Genomic DNA, 23,268 nt, shown 5'->3' on the forward strand with positions numbered 1-23,268 from the left:
TGGCATTTTACCTGCAAGTTTAAATATCCAAAATTTTTATTTTTTTAACAACAGGTATTTAGTACTGTCCTGTGCAACAAAAAACTGTATTTGATTCAAGCCAATAAATCAGCATTGCATAAGGAGAAAAATAAACAACATTTTTGCAAGYAATAAAACACACCTGAATTAGTATGAGGGCACTCAGCTGAAAAGGGGGGTGATTTAAGACATCTGTTGCAGTGGCTTTTTGTGATAGTTGAGCTGATCTAAAAGCTGGTTCCTGCTGAAAAGGGCAAGCCTCGCTCTGTGCCCCTTTACATTGTTCTTCCACTAACTCCTTTGCAAAAGTTCATACAAAACATGACGGCTAAACTCCCCAAACAGGCTTGCTAGGGGCTTAGAAATGTTCCGTGTAGGTACAACGGGAATTGGCAGGAGTGCAGGACTGCCCCCTTTTGGCAGTAGTTAGCTGTTAGAACAGTTCAACTGAAATGAGAAACGCAAATATTCTGAGCAAAATAAAATCTTAAGAGACAGTTTCCCTTTTCTCTTTTACCACTATTCTTCAGTTTTATCGGTTTATTTTCATAAATTGTAAAAACAGAAAACATGGAGATATTAAAAACACTTTCAAAGTGTGATGGGATCCTCATATCCCAGGGAATCTTTTCTTATGATCACATCTTCTCTTATGTATGACTGAGAATTCACTACATAATTGATGTACTCACTACACCAATTTTAAGTTGCAAATAATTATTTCTAGAACTAAGTATTAAAGAAACATCTAAATTATCTGAAATAATCAACATTTCCACTCTTACTCAGCATCACTGTTCTACACGTCTGTTCCTCCATTGCATCTTACATATTTCTCTAATATCTTTTGTCTACTTCCATGTAATAAAGTCCTCTTTTAATGTGAAATGGTACCTAGTCCCCTGGCTCACTCACCTCCCTGCTCACTACGGTTCCCATTACACCAACTATCTTCCCCTCATTTGCATCCCTAACTCACTGGTTGCCACTCCAATATCTGAGGTCCTTACTTCTTTCAAGTAAAACATGCACCAGTGACAGGAGTCTATAAGACAAATTTCTGCAACTGCTTTTACTGTAATCCACATGCCTGTTGGTAATACAACAAAGATACCTCAATGAAGCGATAGATCTAGAAGGAATCAAATATCTAGCAACCTGACAATTCTTAGTAGACATGCTGCTGCATTGATAAGAACCTGGGAACTCCTGTGCATCGGTACTTCTTCATTAACATTCACAATATAACAATAAGAACAACAACAAAAAAGAATTCTTAAAATGAACCACAGCAGCTGCAATACATCCTCATTCATTTTAAGAATTAAAATAATTCTCAAATTTAATTTATCAGAATGAACATTATTGCAAGAGCTGTTCTGGTGTTGCAGAGTTTTAAAACACATAAATCCAGTATGTTACCTGCAATCCATACTTTGCATCAACAACAGATACAATACCTGAAAGAGAACATACAGAAAAACGTGCTCAGAACTGCTAACAATTTGTTAACAACTTATCTACTTCTTGTGCAACTACTACAGTGAGAGTATCATCACATTTACAACTGCTTATAAAATTTTCAGTGCTTCCAATGGATCTGAATATTACTCATACCTGTAGTAGAAGAAAGACTACCAAAACAGGTAAGAGAAATTCTCACAAGATGCATGTCTCTTTCTTCTTCAAGGCAGCAGCAATTTGGCAGGAGATATATCTTTACAGGTTATTGAACCAAATTAAGGGTGCTGACTCACGTACGTGGTCTTTCGGACTGCCAGTGACCAGGAATCTGCAATTCTCTCACAGAAAATTAGGATGCTGTTTCCTACACAACGGTTTTCTTGGCTGGATGGCTGTTTCATAGCCTGACCAAAGATTTAGTGGGATTTTTTTTAACAAAGCTAAAAAGTAAATTCTTTTCTACATTTAAAAACCCAAAGACAAAGCCTCAATGTTCAATATGCTCTTTAATTATACATAATGGCACTTTATATTACAATAAGCTCACAGATTTTTAAGGGAACACAACAGATGAGCTGCTATTTGTTAGAGGGAACAAGAGTACAAAAGACAAAGAAGAGGCAAGAGGGAGGATACAGGAGTCCAGATGCTGACAAATATGAAAAATTTCAGATAAGGAAAAATGGTTTAGAAAACACTATACTGAAAAAAAAAAGCTGTAACATTACTTGTAAATAATGTTTTGTAACATTTATTAGTAAGTTTTTTCCCTTATACCACAAAAACCAAGATCTCTCTTCCACCCTGAAACAAGGGTGAGAGCTCATGAAATCAAGCAAAGAATACACAACCTTTTGCTGAATGTAGCAAACTAAAAATAAATAAATAAATAAATAAATAAATCAGGCCATCAAGTAGATAAACAAGCAACAGAATAAGCAAATGGGTCTCTGTGGCCAAACGTGGGGATAAAAGGAGGAAGTAAGATCATCTCTTTCAAACATTTTCTGAAGCCTCATCCTAAATGATCCAAATACATCACACTAAATGGAGTGAGGGAGTGTGAACAGGTTGGAAAACAAACACACATGTCTTACCATCAAGATATATGTCACTTCCTAGCTCGGAATCCACCCAGAACATGGAGGCCACAGCTCCTAAGAAGTGCAGTACTTTCAGTTTCAAAATGGACATTTTCTATTAAATTACCAACAGCAAGATATATATAGAAAAGCTATTTGCAGTGCTCTATTTTAAGCTATTTCTCTTCTGAACTCTTGGAGGAAAAAAATAATCAAGCATCATAAATGCCAAATACTCAACCACACATTTGATCTAACAACAGCTGCCAAAGCACTGTACCTGTGTGTACACAAACAGTTATGATTAAGAAAATCTTTAAAAATCTCACAATTCCAGATGCAAATAAGTTGTCTAAATTACCTTATCTCAGTGACAACAACTACCTGTCATTTCTATACTTCTCACAGAGCTCCTTTAATTCTAAAGAGATTTAGGTACTCCTCATCCTTCACTTGCATACTACTTCCTATATAACTGAATGTCCTCTCCTTTTCTCTTCTTCATTATTCATTCATCTCATACAAATCTTTAGTGTGGCTTCATCTTGCAAATTGGTATCACACTGGCAAAGCACATCTACAACAACTAATCAGACAGAAACCCCTAAGCAAAATGTTATGATCAGTTCCACTTAGTGGTGCAGTTCCCTCTTATACATAACAATTTTAAATATTCACAGAATAGGGGAAAAAGGATACAACTGCACACAATTTTCACCACAGTTTCACAGTATTAACTTTTTTTCAACAAAAGAACTATGATTTTTTTTAAATTAACATTATTTCTTATGCAATGTAATATTGCAGTGGCTATTTTTCCAAGATGTTATGGGTACAAAGAGGTATCACAAATATTTTGTTCAGTCAGTGTGAACGTACTTTTGCTGACATCTTAAATATTCATCAATGAAATAAGCATGCCATATTGTTTAAATTAAAATATACATCATACTTTAAGATATAAATAGTAATTCCTTTGCAACTCAGACTCAGGTAATTATATTCTTCTTACAGTTGTTTTCTATGATTGTAAGATGAACTCAGCGATACAGAGATGAATCACCAGTAGTGGATGTTGATTGAATCAGGGATTACTTCAGAAAAACTTAACCTATACAAGTCCATGAAACCAGACAAGCAGCATACAAGAGTTCTGAGAGAGCTGGCCAATGTCCTGGCAAGGCTACTCTCTATTATTTTTGAAATGTTGTGGAGATTAGGGGAGGTCTCCAGTGACTGGGGAAAGGCAAATATTGCAGCCAGCTTCAGAAAAGGCCAAGAGGACAATCCGGGAAACTAAAGGCCAGTCAGCCTCACTTTGGTCCCTGAGAATATCACGAAGTGAGCTCTCTCAGAACACACGTGAAAGAGGAGACAGTGATCAGGAACAGCCAGCACAGATTTAGCAAGGATAAATCACACCTGGCCTTCTGTGAAAAGATGACTGGTGGGCAAGGGGAGGGCAGTAGATTCATTTACCTCAACTCTAGGAAGGCTTTCAGAACTGTCTTCCACAATATTCTTGTACCCAAGTTGGGACATTACAGTCTGAATGGTAGGGCTGGACAGTCAGACGGGCAGAAGACTGGTTGGACAGTCAGGCTTTGAGGGTCATGGTTAATGGGTCATACCCTAAACAAAGGCTGGCAAAAAGTGGGGTACCATAGGGGTCTATCTTGGAATCTGTCCCATTCAACATCATTCGGGATCCAGAGGAGGTAAGGGAGGGAACTCGCATCAAATTTGTGGATGATACCAAATGGGGAGGGGGGAGGGGGGAAATCAGTTGATATGCTTGAGGACAGGGCTGCCATTCAGTGGGACCTGGACAGGTGGGAGGAACTGGCTGACAGGAATCTGATGAAATTCAGCAAGGACAAATGCTGAATTCTGTCTCTTGGAAGGAAGAGCCCCTAACAACAACACAGGTTGTAGACAGACTGGTGGGGGAAGCAGCTCTGCCAGGAAGGCCCTGGTAGGCAAAGAGCTGAGCGTGAGCCTGCCGTGTGCCCTGGGAAGCAACGAGGGCCCACAGCATACTCAGTCGTGTAAACAGGAGCACAGCTCCAAGAGTGAGGGGAGGGGTTATCCTTCTCTGCTGAGAACTCATTAGATGACATCTAGATACTGTGTCCAGTTTGGAGTCCCTCAGTACAGGAAACTTGTCAATAAACTGAAGTGAGTTCAGCAGAGAGCCAACAAGAAGGTTGGGGGGTGGAGCACAAGGCCTACAAAGACAGGCAGGGGAAACTGGGCTTGCTCAGGCTGGAGAAAGGACAGCTTCAGGGGGACCTAACAGCAGACCTCAGTACTACAGGAAGATTACTGAGAAGCTGGAGTCAGGCTTTTCACAGTGGTGTGTGGTGGGAGGATGGGAGACAATGGTAGTAAGTTGAAACAAGAGGTACAGACTGTATCTTAGGAAAATGTTCTTTCATTATGAAAAGGCAGACAGCAGAACAGGTTGCCTGGACAGGTTGTGCCATGTCCATCCTTGGAGGCTTTCATGATCTGACAGGATAAAGCCCTAAGCAACCTGTTCTGATCTCATAGCTGACTGTGCTTTGGGCAGGAGGGCTGGACTAGAGAACTATCAAGGTCCCTTCCAACCTGAATCATTCTATAATTACAGTATTTTTACATACAAGGCCTCATTAGCTGCTGCATTTCCATCCAAAGGCGGAAGCTTCTGGAGTGATGAAATATATAGTACCCTTTGCACAGTCACTTATACTTCTGCAAAATGTAAAATGGAACATACTAAACTGACAGGCGTTCAGATTAATCTTGAGGAAAGGAATCCACAAATATTTAGATAATTGGGACCATAGTCTAGCAAGGATTTGGAAATCCATGAATCAGAGTATATAGGGAGAGATAAATAAATAGAGATATTTTGTTCTTTTGCACAAACACGCTTACATTTCATTTAAGTAAGACAGTTCTGCAATGATTTTTTTTGGCAGAAGTTTGACAGAAATAATGCTTTGCACTGGCACATAACACATTCTGGAAACGAAAACTAACAATGGAAATGTAAGAACCTGCTACCTGTGTAATAGGTATATTCTTTTTGAGGAAAAATTGTGAGTATGCTACTCTTGTTTCTACTAAAAAGACCCTGTAAAATGGATCCTAGCAACTGCAGGATGTGTGCTGCACATTCATTTAAAAATCATAATTTATTTTTAAAGGAACTGATTTAACATGCATTGCTGCCACAATATGAAGCAGAGGAGGAGCTGAGAGCAGAGATGGTGTTTTATTTTTCAAAATATCACATTCTTATTTGCTGACAGGGCTATCTAAGGGAATCAAGCACACAGGAAAAACAATAACTGAACTAATTCTAATGTCTAAAGTTGTCCACCTGACCTGCAAGATGCAGTCCTCCAGGCACCACTCTGTATCAACACCAAAATATCTGTCAGGTGTTTACAGTGCTTACTCATGCAAGATATAGCAAGGGCCACAAGATCTAATGGTTTTCTGATATCTATTGATTTTTACCCAAAAAGCTTAATAGTTTTCCAATTTGACTGAAATAGGATTCGTGTGTAACACAGGCCAAATCAATGTCTTTTCTTTTAAAGAAAATTACTTTACCATGACAACTGTTTAGCTTTGAGCTGGAAAGTGTCAGTCTCCTTAAATGGGAAACAATTGAATTACCAGTAAGAATTTCCTTCACTTTCTTGGTCAACAACAGATTTTTTACTTGATACAGAAAAGACTGATTTAGATAGTTATTACTGAAGTGAACCTGCACTTATACACCTTTCTACAATAAATATCACTAAACAAAACAAATTATAAGATCTACTATTGGTCTGTAYACACCAGAGCAATATATTCATATTTTTGGCAGCATATTTTATGCCTTCACAAAATGCAAGGCCTAGGACAACCAACATAACAGTACATTAGATGCTACAGATTTACTGTTTGAAAGGAGCAATGTAAAACAAGAGAGCCTATTCAAAGCTACCAGTTTTAGAGTACATTTCTCCATGCCTATTGTATTCTCAGAAATACTTCTCAGCAAGGCTTACAAGTTACTTTTTTGACAGAAATATATTTTAACTGGATTTCTGTTAAGCTTTAGGGTCATCTCTGTTCTAGAAAAAAGCCTTCCTGTGCACCAATTTCCTTAACTAATTCAGTTCCAGTCTATACAGCTGTATATAAAAGCACACACCCACCACTTTATAATATATTTCATATGAAGGGAACTGATTGGTGAGCAAATAAGCCTTTCATAAAAACAGGATAATTATCATGGTTATGAAAAATATGAGGAATGCAAACTACCTGGATCTGCCAGACCAGTTGTTTCTAACAATATATAGTCAAATTTTCCTCTCTTTTGCATCAGATTCTCAATAGCCTTCACACCATTGTCCCTGTAAGAAGAAGAAATTGAACCTGAGAACACAGAAGAGAAGCAAAAACATATATGAATGTGTATCTTCTGATGCAGAAGACACTGGCAGCGTAATCAAAGCAAAAATCTGAATCAAGACTCATAATTTACATTAAAAATTCAGTCATTAAACTGCTACTCTAGTATTAGAAATGATTAATTTTTCTGTTTTATTTTTGTCTGAAAATAGTATTTGTCTGTTTCCCAGACACATAATAAACCTGCAAAGCAGGGCTGTGTGATTAAGTGACTTTTTGGTTTGGCAGCTGAGATTAAAAAAAAATGGGGGAACAGGACTGAACCATGTTTTTTTTATTCTTCCCCCTCCTTCCCCTGCCGCCAGCAAAATAACACGTGTCATTTACTTAAATTTCAGCAAATGAAGTCAGCTTGAAGCAAAAGTTTACTGCATTTTACATAAGAAACCAAAGTTTAAAGCATAGCAGTAATGGCAGAATTTGTTACATCCCAGTAGAGCACAATGCAATAGGGTCTTCTGTCCTCCACTTACTCTCTCAACAGAAAGGGCATGGGACCATGTCTTCCAAGTTTTCAGAACAAACAGACCATCACCTTTCTTAAAAATTGACCACGAACAATTCAGTATCCAAACAAAGAAAACAACATGACACAGATACACTGTTACTTTTCAGCATGGCCTTCAGTTTATAATTTGGAATATCGTGTTTCACTAGTCTCTTCATCAGAGGCTCTCTCTGTCTCTGCCCTTTCTGGGGTATAAAATATCCAAGTATTAACCAAAACACAGAGTAAGAAACACAGAAGAAATATTTAACCCAGCAATTAGGTCACTTTAGTCCTAGTTCCAACTTCCCTGAATGTTTAATTCTACGAATAAAAGGGAATAATATTAACAGAAATGGGAGTGCTCTTTACCCTAAAATACCCAGTTGGTGTTTAGATTAATATTTAGATCATTTTTCTGGAAGATAAGTCCAAATCCAGTGAGGCAGCAAAAAGAAATGAATTTCAATCTCACAAATTCCAATTCTTGTTTTACCTGACAAAAGAAGCCACAATCAACACTGATATCAGTTTTAAGACTCAAGCACTGGATGCCCTCTCCTTTTCTCAATTTCCCCCAAACTTTTGTAAGAACTTTACATAATATTCCTTCCTTACTTTACTGAACAGCACAGGCAACCATTTCTGAGCTCCAGCCATTCTTCATAGAGTTCACCCCCTTGACTGATTGCCAGTGATTTCTCCAAGGCACTTCCTGGAAATATAAGGAGTACTGTAATTTTAATCTACAAACGTGTGTGAGAATGCTTGAAAAAGAGGTATGAAAGATTCAAGCAGGTATAAATTTCTGTTCTTGGATTACATTGTATTTTCTGAGACCACATTTCTGAAACGTTCTTCAGAAATTAGTATTTTTCTTTTTATGGAACATTTAAAAACCAAAGCCAGGTTCATTCTACAAAGAACAAAGTCCAAAGGATGAAAAGCCAGCATAACTGACCCAAACTTTGCTAAAAGAAAGGGAACTTAGCTTCTATCTCCGCATCAAATAAAGGCTTTGTGTACACATTTTATTTCAAGCTCCATGACCAGAAAAGTACCATACTTCATCCTTGTGAAGTTCCAAGTCAAAACACAGTGCAAGTTGTAAATGACACTGACCACAGTATTGATATGAAATCATAGTCCTGACAGCTAAAAATCCTGTGTAGAGAAGGAAAGAGGACAAAGCACCACAGAGGCCAAGCATGCAACTTCTCCATTTTCTTTTTCTAAGACAATTTGTGCTCTATAAGTAAAAGARAAGGAGAGAGAAAGGAAAAAAGAAAAAAACCTCTCATCTACCAAGATTTTAATTTCCATCTGCTTGAAACTATGTAGGCCACATGCAGGTACAGCACTTCATGTAGCGTATGTTCATTTACTTGACTCTGAGAGACTGACTTTATGTACAAGACAGAACAGATTAATGTATAATGTTATTTTTTGAACATCAGCTGTCGGACTTTCTGAAGCCTGTGTGGTATGATGATCACTAAAGTAACGGATTTAAAATCACAGAGTTCTTAATTCCCAGAAACTTAACAGGACAAAGATATAATATTTGGCATTTTATTTCTAAAGAAGTATTTCTGCAGGTTTACATACCTTCTCCGAACTCATTTAATATGACTGCTATTCTTTTATTATGTTGCTCTGTCAGTATGTAATTTAGAAGAGTTGTTTTCCCAGCACCTAGAAGACAGACCATATTTCTATTAAACTGTAAAAGAGAAGAATGAATTTTTGAATTAAAAAAAAACACAAAAGATTTTACAGACATGCATACTCTAGACAAATCTGTTCCCTTCAAAAAATGAGTTTTCATTTTTATATCCTGCATTCTATTATAACCCTGTAAAAAACAAGTAATTTACAGAGATATTTGAAAGTAAATCTACTGAACTATTAGCATATTAAACCTACGCTTTAAAAGACCCACAGATCTCCATTCACTAAGTACCAGTGCTTAAGAAACTTACCCAGTTTCTTAACTGTCAGGCAGCCTTTTTCTAGATTTTTTTTTTTAACTTTTCTCTTTAAAAATCATTCTGGTGATCAAATTATAAAGTCAGAACCATTGCAACAAAAGGAGCATTTATGCTTCTCTTTCCCGTGGCTCTTCCTGGGCAATTCTTTTGTCATCAGTAATCACTGTACACTAAGTGAAGTACTCACAACTTCTATAATACCACATCAGTAAGTTTCATCCTACACACAAGAGCACAACTAGGGGCACTCAGTAACACAACTCTAAGCTTCCTTCCCTGCCCTTAGATTTTTGGAAGGAGTATGATATAGTACAAAGTTATTATTTGGAATGGTGTGGGCCACCTGAGTTTTAACTTGATCTTTACATTTATAGCTTTATTTAAAGCTTCAAATAACCGGATTGGTTTAAGAGTGTGAAGTCAAACCTTTCATTTATAGGACTACAACTGAGTCTGCATTTAACTGAGGCAAACCTATTACACCGCATTCTGACATTAGGTGGCAAAACTTGATCTGTCGAACACGAACAGGGCAAATCAGACCCTGAAAACACGCTCGCAGAAGCAGGAACAGGATCTTACATAGCTATTCAAAATGGTTCCGCAGGTACATTACAACAGGAACCGCATTTACAGCGAGCGGCCGGAGTCGCCAAACCCTGAGCAGAGGGGCTGCTGCGGGACCTGCCGCGGCGGTCCTCCCGGAGCCCCGCGGCCGCCGAGCCCAGCCACCAAGCCGGCCCGCCGGAGYCGCTGCACGCCGCCGGCGCGGCACGGGGGCAGGCCGCTCCTCACCCAGGTAGCCCGTGATGATGGTCACCGGGATCCTCGCGCCGGCGCCGGCCTGGGCTCCCCCCGCGCCGCCGGGGTCTATCGGGACCAGGGCAGGGCAGTCTTCGTCCTCCATGAGAGCAGGCCRCCGCCGCCGCGGGGCGCTGCAGCGGCGCCAGGCGGGCAGGGGCCGCCCGCAACCGCTACCGCAACCGCCGCCGCCTCACCGGCCCCAACGGCCGCAGCGCGAGCCGCCGTCGCCCGCGCCGCCGTCGTCCGCACATCACCAACCGCGCACGCGCGCGCCAGTGACGTCACTCAACCCCCCTCCCACTCCACCGCACCCCTCCCCGGCTTCCCCGCCCCCAGGCACGCATGCGCCTTCCCCGTCGCCCGGCTGCTCTGACGCGCATGCGCAACACGGAGACGGTCGTCTCGGGGCGGGCCGGAGGAGCGGCTGCGCCCGCGCCTTGCCAGGAGCTGAGGGCGGGGGCGTTGGCGCGCGGCGCGTGCGTCCTCGTGCCGCCCGCGGGCGGGGCGGGGCGGGGCCGCGCGCAGTGTCCGTTAGCGGGGTGGCAACGGCCGCCGCCTCAGCTCGCGGGCGGGGGCGCGGTCCTTCAGGGGCCAGCCTTCTGCTTATTACTGCTTCTAAGCCCGGTCTCAGGTTAAAAAAAGTGCTGATTCTCGCCCAGGGGGCCGCTGGGTGAGATGCTGAAAGCATCTGGCCGGCACATACGTCTTCGCTAGGTCTTTGGCTTGCCCCGTGGAAGAGTGGCCGTTACCAGGTGCAATATGTCGACTGTCAGAAAGTGCMGCTGGCTACAAAATCAAAGTTAGGTCCGACCTGTTCGGTGGGATAACAGCACTCACTGTTCTTCAGCCAGCTGGATCACCTTGGAAGATCATGGGTTGGGGGGGAGGTTGTAAATTTGAATGTTAACACGCTCTGTTTTCTGTTAGCTGTCGTGAGTAGAACTGTACGTGTATAAGACATATTTATGGATTTTTAAAATGTCTTGCAAACTCTTTAGCTGGTATGGACCATAGGTTGAGTAAGGTAACATAGCATCTTCCATCTTTTCATATCAAAAGATGTAAATGTATTTTAATACTGGGGGAAGGTGAGGCACAAAGCACTGCTCGAAATCCAGGTGTTCTGGTTCTCTGCTCTATCTGTGAGGTCCAATAACACAGGCTTGAGAACAGACTGATATCTGGAAATATGTTTTGCTTAATCTCATTTGTTTGTTCATTTGTGTGGCAGTAAATATCCTTATTGTTTATCCTTGAATMTTCCTACAGTTATTTATGTGTTAAGGTAAATTACTTAACTGCTTACTAAATATACTAAATTGCTTGACTTTGTGTTCCTGTTCTTTTCGYTCTTCCTTGTAGTCTTATTTGTGTCTTGACAAGCACTGAATTTTTGTTTTGTAATGCCCAGCACAAGTCAGCCTTGGTCCCAATTTGGATTTTCATGTCCTAATAAAATGCACATTTAAGAACAGTCTGACTTTTTTTTTTTTTAACTTTCACCTTACTTTGGGGAGATTGGTATAGGTTAAAAAGTTCCTTTAATGGCAATAATATTTAGTGATAATCCACTCTGACCAAATAGTTGTTATTATTTTATTCATTCTTATTACAACAAACATGTAAAAATCCAATCATCAGCTTGTTCTTGGAGAGATAACAGTATAGATTCCAGCACAAATACCCATAGCTACATGATTGTCTTAGATAGTAAGGAAAGCTCAAAAGCTAATTATTAAAATTTGGATATGCTAGAAAAATGCATTTTTTTTAGCCTTGTTTGTAGTTCAAGTAACTCATGTTRGACAACATTGTAAATCTGCCAGTTCTGTGGCATGTTAGCAGAGGAATGAGCTTGAAACTTGTGAGTTTAGCAGAGTGCCAGACTTACAAGTAAATAAGGATAGTAGATAAGAATCAGCTGTCCAGTTTCTGTTTCCTGTAACTATGGAAGGCAGTAAATCTGATCCATTCATTACAGGGTATAAGTATCTAGTCAGTTTAATTCTAGAGTTTTAGGATTAATACATGGTAAAACACGTCGTCCTGCATTCTTGTTTCAGCCAGTCAGGTCATCCTCTTGTATGATGCATCCTGTTCTCAAACTGTCTGTTTTCATGTAGGAATTTTTTTTTTTTTTTTTTTTTTGGTATCTGTTTCTAAAACCTAAATCTTTGCCTATAAACTTTGAAAGTTATGCTTCTGCTGTCCTGGTCAATTTTTCTGTAGTACTATTTTATTATTATTTAAGGATTATTTTCACTGCAGGAAAGCTGTAGGGGAAGGCAAGGCAAAATTAATTGGAAAGGTCTTGAGAACTGGCAGCTTAGTATAACAGAGCATGTAAAAGGCTGTAAGTTGTCTTTGAAAAATCAGACTAGTTGTAATACTGAAATTTCATTTACATGTCAGTGAGACATATGGTATTGGGGGGGGGGAGGGAAGAGGTTGAGGAAACCAGTGTCCTGGCTCTTTAAGCTGTTCTTCTCTTTTTTGTATAAATAGCTCACACAACACTGTTCATTACTTTTCTTTTGAATAAAATTACTTAAAATAAATACTGTGGTTTCTGTTTGTTTTTTTTTCCCCCGGTTTCTTTACAACATAATTTTAATGTTTGAATATAAACTTTAAGTATTAACTGTCTTTGAGTTTCTACTTATTCTATGGATTTAAATTTACAACCTGCGTATTTTATTGTGGTGGCAGCTAAAATGAACATAGCAGATCTAAGCCAGGGTGGCACAATTGGAATGTTTTATTCTAGGACATCTGTAGACCAAACATACAATATCAGAAAGCAGCAATGTGTTGACAGATACCAGGAAGTCACGCTTAATTATAAATTTAAGTGGATTTTTGGCTGTAATTGAAATAAGCTAGTCCCTCCCAAATTCAGCAGTGGCACTGCCCTCACTCTGAAGATCTCAATGCAAACAAAGCAGTTTGTTTTCAACTGTTTTAGACTGTGGATAAAAGTGGGAAATTGAGGAGTAAGGCTGTAAGAGCCATGAAAATAAGGAAGAGGATGCACTGAAAAGTGTTGCAAGATATTACAAGTTATTGATATCTGATATAACAGCAATAGGAGAACCAATGAAAGCATGATCTGATTAAAATAACAGGAGAAGAACACTGCTAGTCTTTCAACATTATGAGCGTTATGTAGAACACAGCAGTCTTCAAGAGTCATGGCTGCTGGAGAAGGAGGTTCCTCTAAGTTGTTTCTAGTCTGCGTAGTACAGTGCAGGCAGAGTCGCAGAGGGGAGTTGTTGCAAATAAGTACAATGATGCCAGATTTTTTGGAATGACAGTTAACCTGTAAAACAATGAGGAAGGAGAAATCAAATTCAGTTTAGCAACCAGTTCAGCAACTGCTGAACAGTCCCGTATATATCTCAAAATAGAAACTGGTAAGTGGAGGCATAACTTTGCTGTGATTTGCATACTCTGTCAGTGTACATTTAATTTGTTCTTCCCTGTCATTTGTGTTTAATTATTTCTGTTAAATTATCTCTTTTTTCTTATATGTATGTAGAAGGGCAGCCACTCATGACAACAGTTATGTAGGTACTTTGTGAAGGTTTCTACTACACTCAGTGTGGGCACACTGGGAACAAAAATAAACAGATAAATAGCAGGATTTAAAAGCATTTTGAAAAAACATTTTTCCTTGAGCAAACATTTATCCTTTGGGAAATGAAGTCTAATCCTAACCAAATAAAAAACTACAGTAAGTAGAAGATAGARTATTGGCCCGGATCCTGCAAATACTTTGGTAGGTTTCTGACATGACACATGCAGATAGTCTGCATCATCAGCATAAACCTTTGCAAAACCCTGATCTGACCAAGTCAAGACATTCTKGTGCTGTCAGACCTCTCTAGCTGCTACTTTCCAATGCGATTCTACACTAATGTATGATTCTGCTCACTGGAGCTCCATATAGGGTATGGATTTTATACTAAAAATTCCTTGAATAAGGAACCTTTTTTGATTTTTTTTTGGTGAAATACACTGATCATTCACATGCTGTGGAACAGAAGGAAGATCTTTTAAAAACATTGATATTACTTCTGTCAGTGCACCTACTTTTTAATATTGCTGCTTTTTATGACTTATTTGCTTAATGTGCAGTTTACAATGTTTTAATATATTTTAATGAAACTGGAAAGATTTGAATAAAGCTACAGTTTATATTCAGGATTTAAATATCCACTTGTAAGGGAATGGTAGCTGTAAAGGAAAATTTTACATTTCAGTGTTTCCTCCACTTGAGTTCTGTTTATTGTGAAAATGAACGAAGAAAAGTTTCTCTTTGCTTGTATGTTGAGAGAGTCAGGCCAGTAATATTTTTGTTTCTCCAGAAGAATTTGCACAGACTAATGGATAAAGAAGATATGCTTCCACATATCCTTTTATTTCTTTTAAAGTGAAGTGTTTTATGAAAAATCTGAAGGCTGCAAAATGACCTAAGTTCCCTTTCTCTAGTTTCACCAGCATAGAAATGAAACTTAAAGCACAGTGTGATTTTTCTTAAAGGAGGGTTCAGTATTTCTTTGCCAATCTGCTATGTCGCTGACTGGTACGTAGTGGAAGACTACACTAATTTATCTGAGATTTAGCATAGTAATCTTCATATAACATTTTTGTTTTGTTTAATCTTTAATAAATTGCCTAGACTTTATTGGATACAATCAAGATTTATGCTAATGAGAGTGCTGAATGTGATCCAATGTTTTCTTTCACAAGAGAGTGCCTAGTTTCTTTGGCTACATTATATTCTTCTAGCCAGTGTCGTTGTAGGAGGGCAGCATATAAGCAAATATTATCGGGCGTTGTGTGTTGCTGGGAGTTACTGATATGATCACAGTTTTCCTGTTGGTGCGAATCTCACAAGATTCTTACAAGATAATCAGATAACAGTTATTCAGTACTTAAGTTAAATGCCCCTAGGCATTTCCCAAGGGTGCAAATTCACCCTTAATAAAGTTACTGGGAAAACTCTCACAGACTTAGCTCAGTTCCTAATAGACCATCGAATCTGTGTGCTCTGCAAATAGTGGGTAACACAAGCAGGGCTACATCATCCCTTCCTAGCCTGGGCCATGAAGTTGTGCTTAATGACAGGCAGGATATTGAAGTATTCTGTCATGCAGTAACATTCTTTATGGGGATATCATTGCCAATAAAGGAGTGACTGCTAAATTATACTGTTAAGAAAAAAGGTCCTTGGAAATGTATGCCATTACCCAAAGAAGGCCCCAGTAGATGGCAGAAGTACAGACTTGAAGATTATTCCAGGTTTTCCCAGACCCCAGCAAGCTCTCTCAAAATGGTCCACAGCAGTAGCAGTTGTGCCTGGAAACACGTAGCCAATCTACTCTGGCATTACCACCAGCCAGCTGATTAACAGTACCATGCTGCTTTTTTGTAGCTGGACCCCCAGCTCCTCACCCTGCCAAGGTACAGCAAACAACCAGCAGTGGAACCAGCATCTTCAGGTCGGGATGCGTGAGTGAGACCAAAACATAGTGAGAGACACAGCCTGAAGCCTGAGTGGGATTAGAGGAAAGCATGGCTGTATGATTTCGATTCTAGGGCTGAAATGTGTAGTGTGGTTGTGTTCACAGTTGGGATGCATGTGTGTGTGATAGGAGGGTGGGGGAGCGGAAATGGGCAATGGAAGTATGCTTTCTACTGTATTGTATGTAAGACCCATCAGCAGCTGCTGCCATCCAAGCAAGCCAGGTTTGGTAATTTACGATCAGCTGTGAGTCGCATGGTTTTCTTTACCTATTTTTGATTTTTTGCTGTCTTTACTGGCCCCTGTTTTGATAACATTTTTCAGTCTCCTGACTGGAAAGATCCTGTCCCTATTTCTTTTTTTAAGGCCACGATTAGACTTTATGGCCTTGTATAAAGTAGGCGTGTGTGCTGCAGGAATTCAAACAACAGTAGTGTTCAACASTAAGTTGGAACTCTTGTCTATTGACAAGATTTTATGGGACAAGAGAGTTTTAAAAATGTCTGTCTGACAGCATTTCATCTTGCAATATTCTAAAGAGTTAAAACCAGCTAAATTTTCTTGATAAACTTCCTCTATTCAGAAAGAGCAATAAAGCGCTAAAATAATAGATGAAAAAGAATATGTAATGACTTTTGTTCCTCATATGCTAAAGTAGGCTGTTGGTGATTGAGTTCATCCAAAAAGATAAAAACTTCTGATGTTCTAAGTATCATTTGGTTTGTAGTTGCTGAATATACTAGCAGTTTTGGAAACATTATTTTTATGTGTCCTCTCAGGCATTTTTTTCCTCCATATGAGAAAATATTTTTGAGTTCCTCTTACCTCTTATTCTCTTACCAAGACGGTAGCAAACTGCAAAACAAATATTTGCATCATTCATAAATGGGTATGTCTGCAAGGTGGGGATATTATCTACATTTGTTGCCAACTCAATTTGTGTGGACAAAATTAGGCAATCAAGGAAGGTCCTGCTTCATGCCACATGAGGATTTTAACATGAAGCCTGAACTCTTTTTCATAGCCTCAACAAAAAATGAGGTAATGGTTTCTCCTTGAGTAGTTAATAGTTCTGGAGATAGAGCTAGAAGAAGGAATATCTTCCTTTCTTCAACTCCCTGCCCCCAACCCAACTAACTACATATTTCAATAAAAGAAGGATAGGAAAGGCCAATTCCTTTTGTTAGACCTGCAGTGAACAGAARGACTTGTGTGAAAATGATCTAACATGAATACTGACCTCTTACTGTCTCTACAATCAGATGAAGTAGAGAATGGATAAGAGAGATAGATACCTGCTGTCTTCTCATTGCTTACTTCTCTCCTTCTCCTTAGCCTGTAAGCTGCTGGAAGCAGARGCTTTGTTAGAAAACGCATAGTACTTCATGGACGCTCTTGAAAACAAACAGTGAAAGGGACTGTTACGGTTTTCAAAACTACTGTTTTGAGAAACAGAAAAGATGTGATTTCCTACTGTGGGCACATAGCTCTTCTAATAGCAGTTTATCTATGATGCATGTTTAAGCTACAGGAAGGCAATTCCACATGATAGTGAGGACCCTATACTAGTGGACAACTGGACAACATAACTTTTCCTCCACTGTCCCTTCTTTTATGCCGCAGACAGAATGACGCTGTGAGCTGAGAGAGCCCACCTCCGTGTGTGCATCGTACATCGGTAATGTCTCTTGCCTGTCCTGCRACGGGTCTGCACAACATAGACAACGGACAAACTGGTGTTTATTCCATGGCTTTCCATCTTAAGGAGAGCATGGTTTACACTAATCTATGAGTTAAAAGAAAATAGGAGAGAAGAAGCTCTCCCATGCACCAATCTCATATAAGATCAAAGAAAGTAATACTAAAAAGCCCAAGATGTTAAAGTTTTCAGCTAATTTTGGTTACCTAACTTTCAAAAATGCTGAGACTTTCAACTCCAGCCAACTATAGTATGTAAGAAATGCATATCAAATACTCTGGGAAAAAAAAAATCAAACATTGGGTGTCTCAAATCTCCAAATCTCTCAGAAATGGAGACATCTATGTTAGAGTCCATTTAAATTACCTGGGTCAATCTGAAAAAAAAAAAAAAAGTTACTTTTTTCCTGTTTATTTCCACTGCTGACACAACTACATTGCATCAGGCATTGCAACTGCCTATCAGAAGATAGGCTGCATATTTTGAGTTTCTTGTATAGAAGCCACACATCTATTACAACTGTGACTACTTTGTGCTCTGATAAGAGGTCTGAAGGCAGTGACTATATTTCATCACACATACRCATGCACACACAAGAAGAAAGGTAATGTGAAGCAGTATCTTGCTATGTCCAGTATCTGACACTCAAGAGTTTTCTTGTGAGCAACAGATATGCTAGATCATAGCACAGTATCAGTGATTTGGTGGTAATAAGGAAAACAAATAACTTATAAGTAGGTAAGTGGTCTTAGCATCATCCTGATGAAGTGAAGAAAGGATGGGTGTGGAGGTGTAACATCTGYGAATAGCTATAATCAATAAATAATCTAATTCTTCCCAAAGAAATTGTTTTCCAGTTAATACCATTCTATTAATAGTAGATTTTAATATTTTATCAGGTTTTCAGAATTGTCCCCAAGATCTCATTCTTATGGATCCTGGTGTTTTTTCCCAAATATATCTAGGTTTGCTTCCATTTTCAATTTTTTTAATTTCTTCTGKTTTTTGTTAAATCTTTCAACTTTTCATCTGCTCCGCAGTCTCCTAAGGGCATATAGCAAGTGCTCTTAGAAGACCATATGGGTTAAGCTTCATATTTGCAACCCTTATAATYTACAGTGCTCTAAAGACCAGTGAATCCTGTAGAGTGAAAGGTAACTGTTAGTAGTCCAATTTTAGGCCTTCGCTGTTTGATAATCTTCTGTTCCCTGCCTCAGATCACACCGTTTTCCTCTGGATATCCTCTAACTCCCTGGGAATGGATAGAGACGCTATTACTGCCTTTCAACAGGTGAATCCTCATGTTGCTGTTGCCCAGGCCTGAATTTAATAAAAACTGGACAGCCTAAAACTGAGTTGCCTCTGCTACCCCAGAATTCATCTGTTGAAACCATATTTGGCTTCAGTTTCCCCTTTGAAATAAAGGCTCAGTTCTGCTTATCTGCAAGCGCAGTGAAATCTGCACCCAGGGAAAGAAGGCGACCAGTCAGGAAACCCACAAGATACTTCCTAAAAATGGCCATTTTAAAATGTTGATCTGTAAGTGAAGGTGCAGAGTACAATAGCGATGCCTATTTATAAGTGTCAAGCTTGGCTGGTAACTGGTGCTGGTGCGTGTAATTTTTCTTTACATAACTGAGTATTTTAACTCCTTGGGTTAAATCAAGTTCACAGTCTTTAAACCTAGATGTCAGACTGAAGGTGAGGCAAGATTTGATCTCCCTCCTTGCAAGGTAGTTGTGCCTGCTACCTGCAGCTTATGTTTATTTAAYAAACAGGGCATCGACCCTCAGGTATTCCACACCCAGAATCAGTTTCATCGGTGCGTTGGAGGGGATGAAGGCGGTGTTGTGTTGTCCTGTGTCCGGCCCTGCTAAGGGCAGGCTCGACCTCCTCGCCTGGCTCTGCACAGCTGCATATTTGCACAGGGAGCRGGGTCGGACGCCGTCGAGGTGAAGTTTCCAAATGGAAAGGGCCAGGGGAAGCAACAGGGTAGCGCAATGACTCCTGTAGCTGTGTCCATGAGTAGGTGCAAGGTATCTTCCCTCACTGAACTTTTGCAAATTCTTGCCTTCCCTGCTTTTTCCCTCCAGACCCCTCAAAAATCCCCCTCCACGCGGGGCTCGGGGATGGGGCGCACGGATGGATTTCCAGCCCGCTCAGTACTGCGGTTACGTTATTGCAGCCCCGGGGCAGCCTGGCCCGAGGGATGAGGAGGGGAGACCCGCCGGCCTGCCCGAGGTGCCTCAGCTCCCGGTGCTCCAGGAAAGCACCGGGAGGGGGTAAGAAACCAGCTGTGCACATTAGCAGATCCCTCCCCCTTCGGTCGATTTCGGTGAGGAAGGTGAAATGCGGAAGTTGCCACCCAGAGCTGTCAGAAGCGGGTCGGATTTTTAGCCCGGAGCATGCAATAAAGAAGGGGGGGAAAAAAACAACCCAAAAGACCCCAAAGCGCCCTTGGTGCTTTCAGGCAGCTTCTGTCCTCCTCGGCAGCTGAAGCTGCAGGGCTGCTCCGCCGCATGGCTACGCTGCCCGCTGCAGACAGGAGGGCGTTTGCCCTGAAGATCAACAGGTAGGAGACTTTTTTGGGGGGTCGCACCTCCCGGCTCCTGTGGCCGCCGCTGGCAGCCCGGCAGGCAGCGGCGAGGGGAAGGAGCGCGGCGGGGATGTCTTCTGCTGCGGACGCCGCGCGGGCGGGCGGGCTGCGCGCTCCCACGCGTGACACCGGCTGCCGGGGGTGGTGGTGGGGGGGGAGATGTCGGGTCCCCCCCTGCTCTGCCCCGCCGAGCCCTTTAGTCCATGCAAAAAGGAAAAAAAAAAAAAAACCGTATGGTTTAAGATAAATAGATCTTCCCCTCGCCCTTTAAAACCGAATAAATCAGGTTTCAGCTGCTGAACGCCACGCTCTGGCTGCTGACCCTGCTGTCTGCGAGAACTGGGTGTCTTTTCCCCCCGGGCATGCTGACTTCCACCTGGTCTGCGCTCTCTGGTAGCAGTAAGAAGCCGAGATAATTATTCTGATATTGTTACAAATTCAGGCCTGCTTTTCAAGAGTCTTATCATCTGAGACAAAAACTGTGTTTCCAGGGTGTTGATGCAAGTGCRAGGTAACTGAGTTTGCTGACACGTAAAAGAGCAAATAGCATAATGGTTTTATTATAAACTGAGAGTAAGGCTGATTTCTGCGCCGGAGAGGAAAGTATGCACAGAAACTCCACCTCCACAGTAATTTATTGGAAGACATGGGATTTTCAGTCACTGAGGATAAAATTAGCTTCACTCTGAGATATGCCTTTCCCATGGCAGAATACACATCAGCGTACCTTTCCACGGCCTTTGAGAATTCATTTCAAACTGATGGCAGAATATTTACAAGAGTGAGATACCAAATCAAGAGGCTGTCAGATGAGCAGTTCAGTCCAGGGTCCTGCTGTAATTTCTGGTCATTTGGAGATATACTTGAATAAAGAGTATGACTGGCTGATATTTAGAGGGTTTGGGTTATTTTTTTCTTCTATTTTTAGGGCAGCTTTTCTGGCAGCTTTTCCCAGCTGTGGTGATGGTCAGTGTTCCTCGGTATGACTAAAGCCTTACGCAGTTGTGGAATCATACCAATTAACCTGGCTTTGTTTCAAAAAGGCTCACAAAAATTTTGCTAGAAAGAAACATTGTGAAATTAAACTGTTGTTATGATTTTTTTTTAATCTGATAGTGACATATTTGATATTTGTATCATAAATTAAACTTCAGTTATGTTATCCAGCAAGTTCTAAATGTGATTCCAATTTAATAATCTATATATTTATTTTGCAAGTAAGAATTTTTATTTTTTTTTTACTGAGTGTGGTAGAAAGTATGTATGCTTGCTAGCAGAACATATATTTCTCATTCTTCAAAAGCAGCAGGTTGTTTTTGAATGAGCCAAGTGTGGTTTGTTCTACTGACAGTAGAACAATATATTTTCACAAGGAGCATTTTTAATGTTTATTTTTTGAAAGGAACCTTCTAAATACAAGGAGTAGTAAGTCAGTGTGTTAGCTTACTTGCCCATACACAAAAGGTTAATATACAGCTACAAAATGTTGTTCCTCTTTCTTCAGAGTTCCTGAATTTATTTTTTCAAAATACAGCTCATCAGTGAAAGTTGCACATTGCTGACCAGACATCATTTACAGGAGTTACTATTTTGTCAGTATAATTATTCTCTATTCACTTCAAATTCACATGCAAGCTGGATTTTCTCTCTTGCCAGTGACTTGGCTAAGCCATATACTGTTTTTTTAATGAGGACCAGTGGAAATTCAGGCTCTATCCTGGTTCCTCAGTACAGCACCACTAGCTGCCTCCGTGCTAGTTACATAAGGTGTAGTTTGATGTGTCCACTGAAAGCATGGTAGATATCTAATCATTGTACAAACTATACTAAATACTGTTCTGTAAAAATCCAACAATGAAAAGATCTGAAATGTTTTTAAGTGATCATGATCTGGAGTCTTGATTCCAAGTCAATGTCACTTCTTCATCATGTGCATTTGGGTGGCAGGTGCTTCAGGAAAAGCTATTATGTGACAAACAAGATGTTCATTTAAAGCAAAGTCAAATTTTAAATTTGGGTCTTAAAATGCCTTCAAACTTGTAAGCTGCATATGCAATCTGTCCTCATAACCATGTCCTCCTATCACTTTATTCTTCCTTCCACCCATCTTGTTTTTGTTGTCCCAACCTGTTGCTTCCTGCCTTTTCTTATCCTGCAAAGACTTGCACATATAATGCATATATGTGACTGGTTCCTTCTAATTTAATGGGATAACTCCTATGAATAATGATGTTCATGTTACACGTGGAAGTGAAGAAACAAACCTTTAAGTTAGCGTCCCTCAGGTTAGGCAGCATTCTTGCTACTTTTCTGCATATTACCGAGAGTTAAGTGGCTGTGAACAGAGTAGGACCTCAGAGAACATCATACTGAAATAATCTTTTTTTTAATTACATGAAATATTAAATTCATTTCCAACTTCATACATTCTTTTAAAATAAAGCCTAATATTAATTGCATAAAAGAAAGTCAGCTGTAACTGTCTTTTCAAATGGCTTCCAGCATTGGACAAATGAAGGGGACAAGGTAAAATTTTACAGAAAATTCTTGCTAATATACATTATTAAGAAAACTTTACAGCATCTTCTGAGTACGTTAGGTGTCTGTGGTGTTTGGGATCCAGCATGGGACATGAAAAAGTAGAACAACCTTGTTGAATCAAATGAGTCCTAGATAGTAATTGTTAAGTGTCTGAATTGCRTGTTGTAAATGTGTTTGCTTTCCAGTCGCAGTATTTGTATCTGTTAACCAAGAGTATTGAAAAATAATTCCAGAAAGTACCCAGAAGTACTCCACTGCTAAAAGTGTGGGCCCTAACATGTAGTAATTGAGCAGTGCGTTTTAAGACACTATATAGCCTGAATTTTAATCAGAGTAATTTGACTCAGCAGTGTGTTAGGATAAAAAAAAGTATTCACAGAACAGATTTTCTATTTTAATTACTTTTATTTAGCTAATGTAGTTTACTACTCTATCTTCAACGCTGCTGTTGCAGTATTATTTATTTGTTTTGACTTCAAGTGAAAAAAATTTTGCCTTAGGCACCTGCCTGGAGCCCTGGCCACCAGTGCCATACCTTCAAACACATAAACTACAAAACAGAAAACTACCAAGAGCAGCAGTACAGTTTCCTAAC

General features: G+C 40.0%; 1 protein-coding gene across 4 annotated transcripts in view; it reads right to left on the minus strand.

Annotated features, from left to right (window-relative positions):
- The window catches only part of LOC112963177 (COBW domain-containing protein 1-like), a 29,283-nt gene extending 18,767 nt beyond the window's left edge, over positions 1-10,516 (minus strand). For all 4 annotated transcript variants that reach the window (XM_026059988.1, XM_026059990.1, XM_026059992.1 and 1 more), the window contains exons 1-6: positions 10,302-10,516; positions 9,124-9,210; positions 8,134-8,230; positions 6,879-6,970; positions 2,583-2,642; positions 1,444-1,481 (exon numbers count right to left, since the gene is read on the minus strand). In XM_026059988.1, the coding sequence (XP_025915773.1) occupies positions 1,444-1,481; positions 2,583-2,642; positions 6,879-6,970; positions 8,134-8,230; positions 9,124-9,210; positions 10,302-10,413 (486 nt within the window). In that variant the 5' untranslated portion in view covers positions 10,414-10,516. The remainder of the gene's footprint in view (positions 1-1,443; positions 1,482-2,582; positions 2,643-6,878; positions 6,971-8,133; positions 8,231-9,123; positions 9,211-10,301) is intronic.
- Positions 10,517-23,268: the final 12,752 nt, after the last annotated feature.

The sequence above is a fragment of the Apteryx rowi genome, unplaced genomic scaffold, assembly GCF_003343035.1.
Source record: "Apteryx rowi isolate R43461 unplaced genomic scaffold, aptRow1 scaffold_163, whole genome shotgun sequence".
NCBI classification, from domain to species: domain Eukaryota; kingdom Metazoa; phylum Chordata; class Aves; order Apterygiformes; family Apterygidae; genus Apteryx; species Apteryx rowi.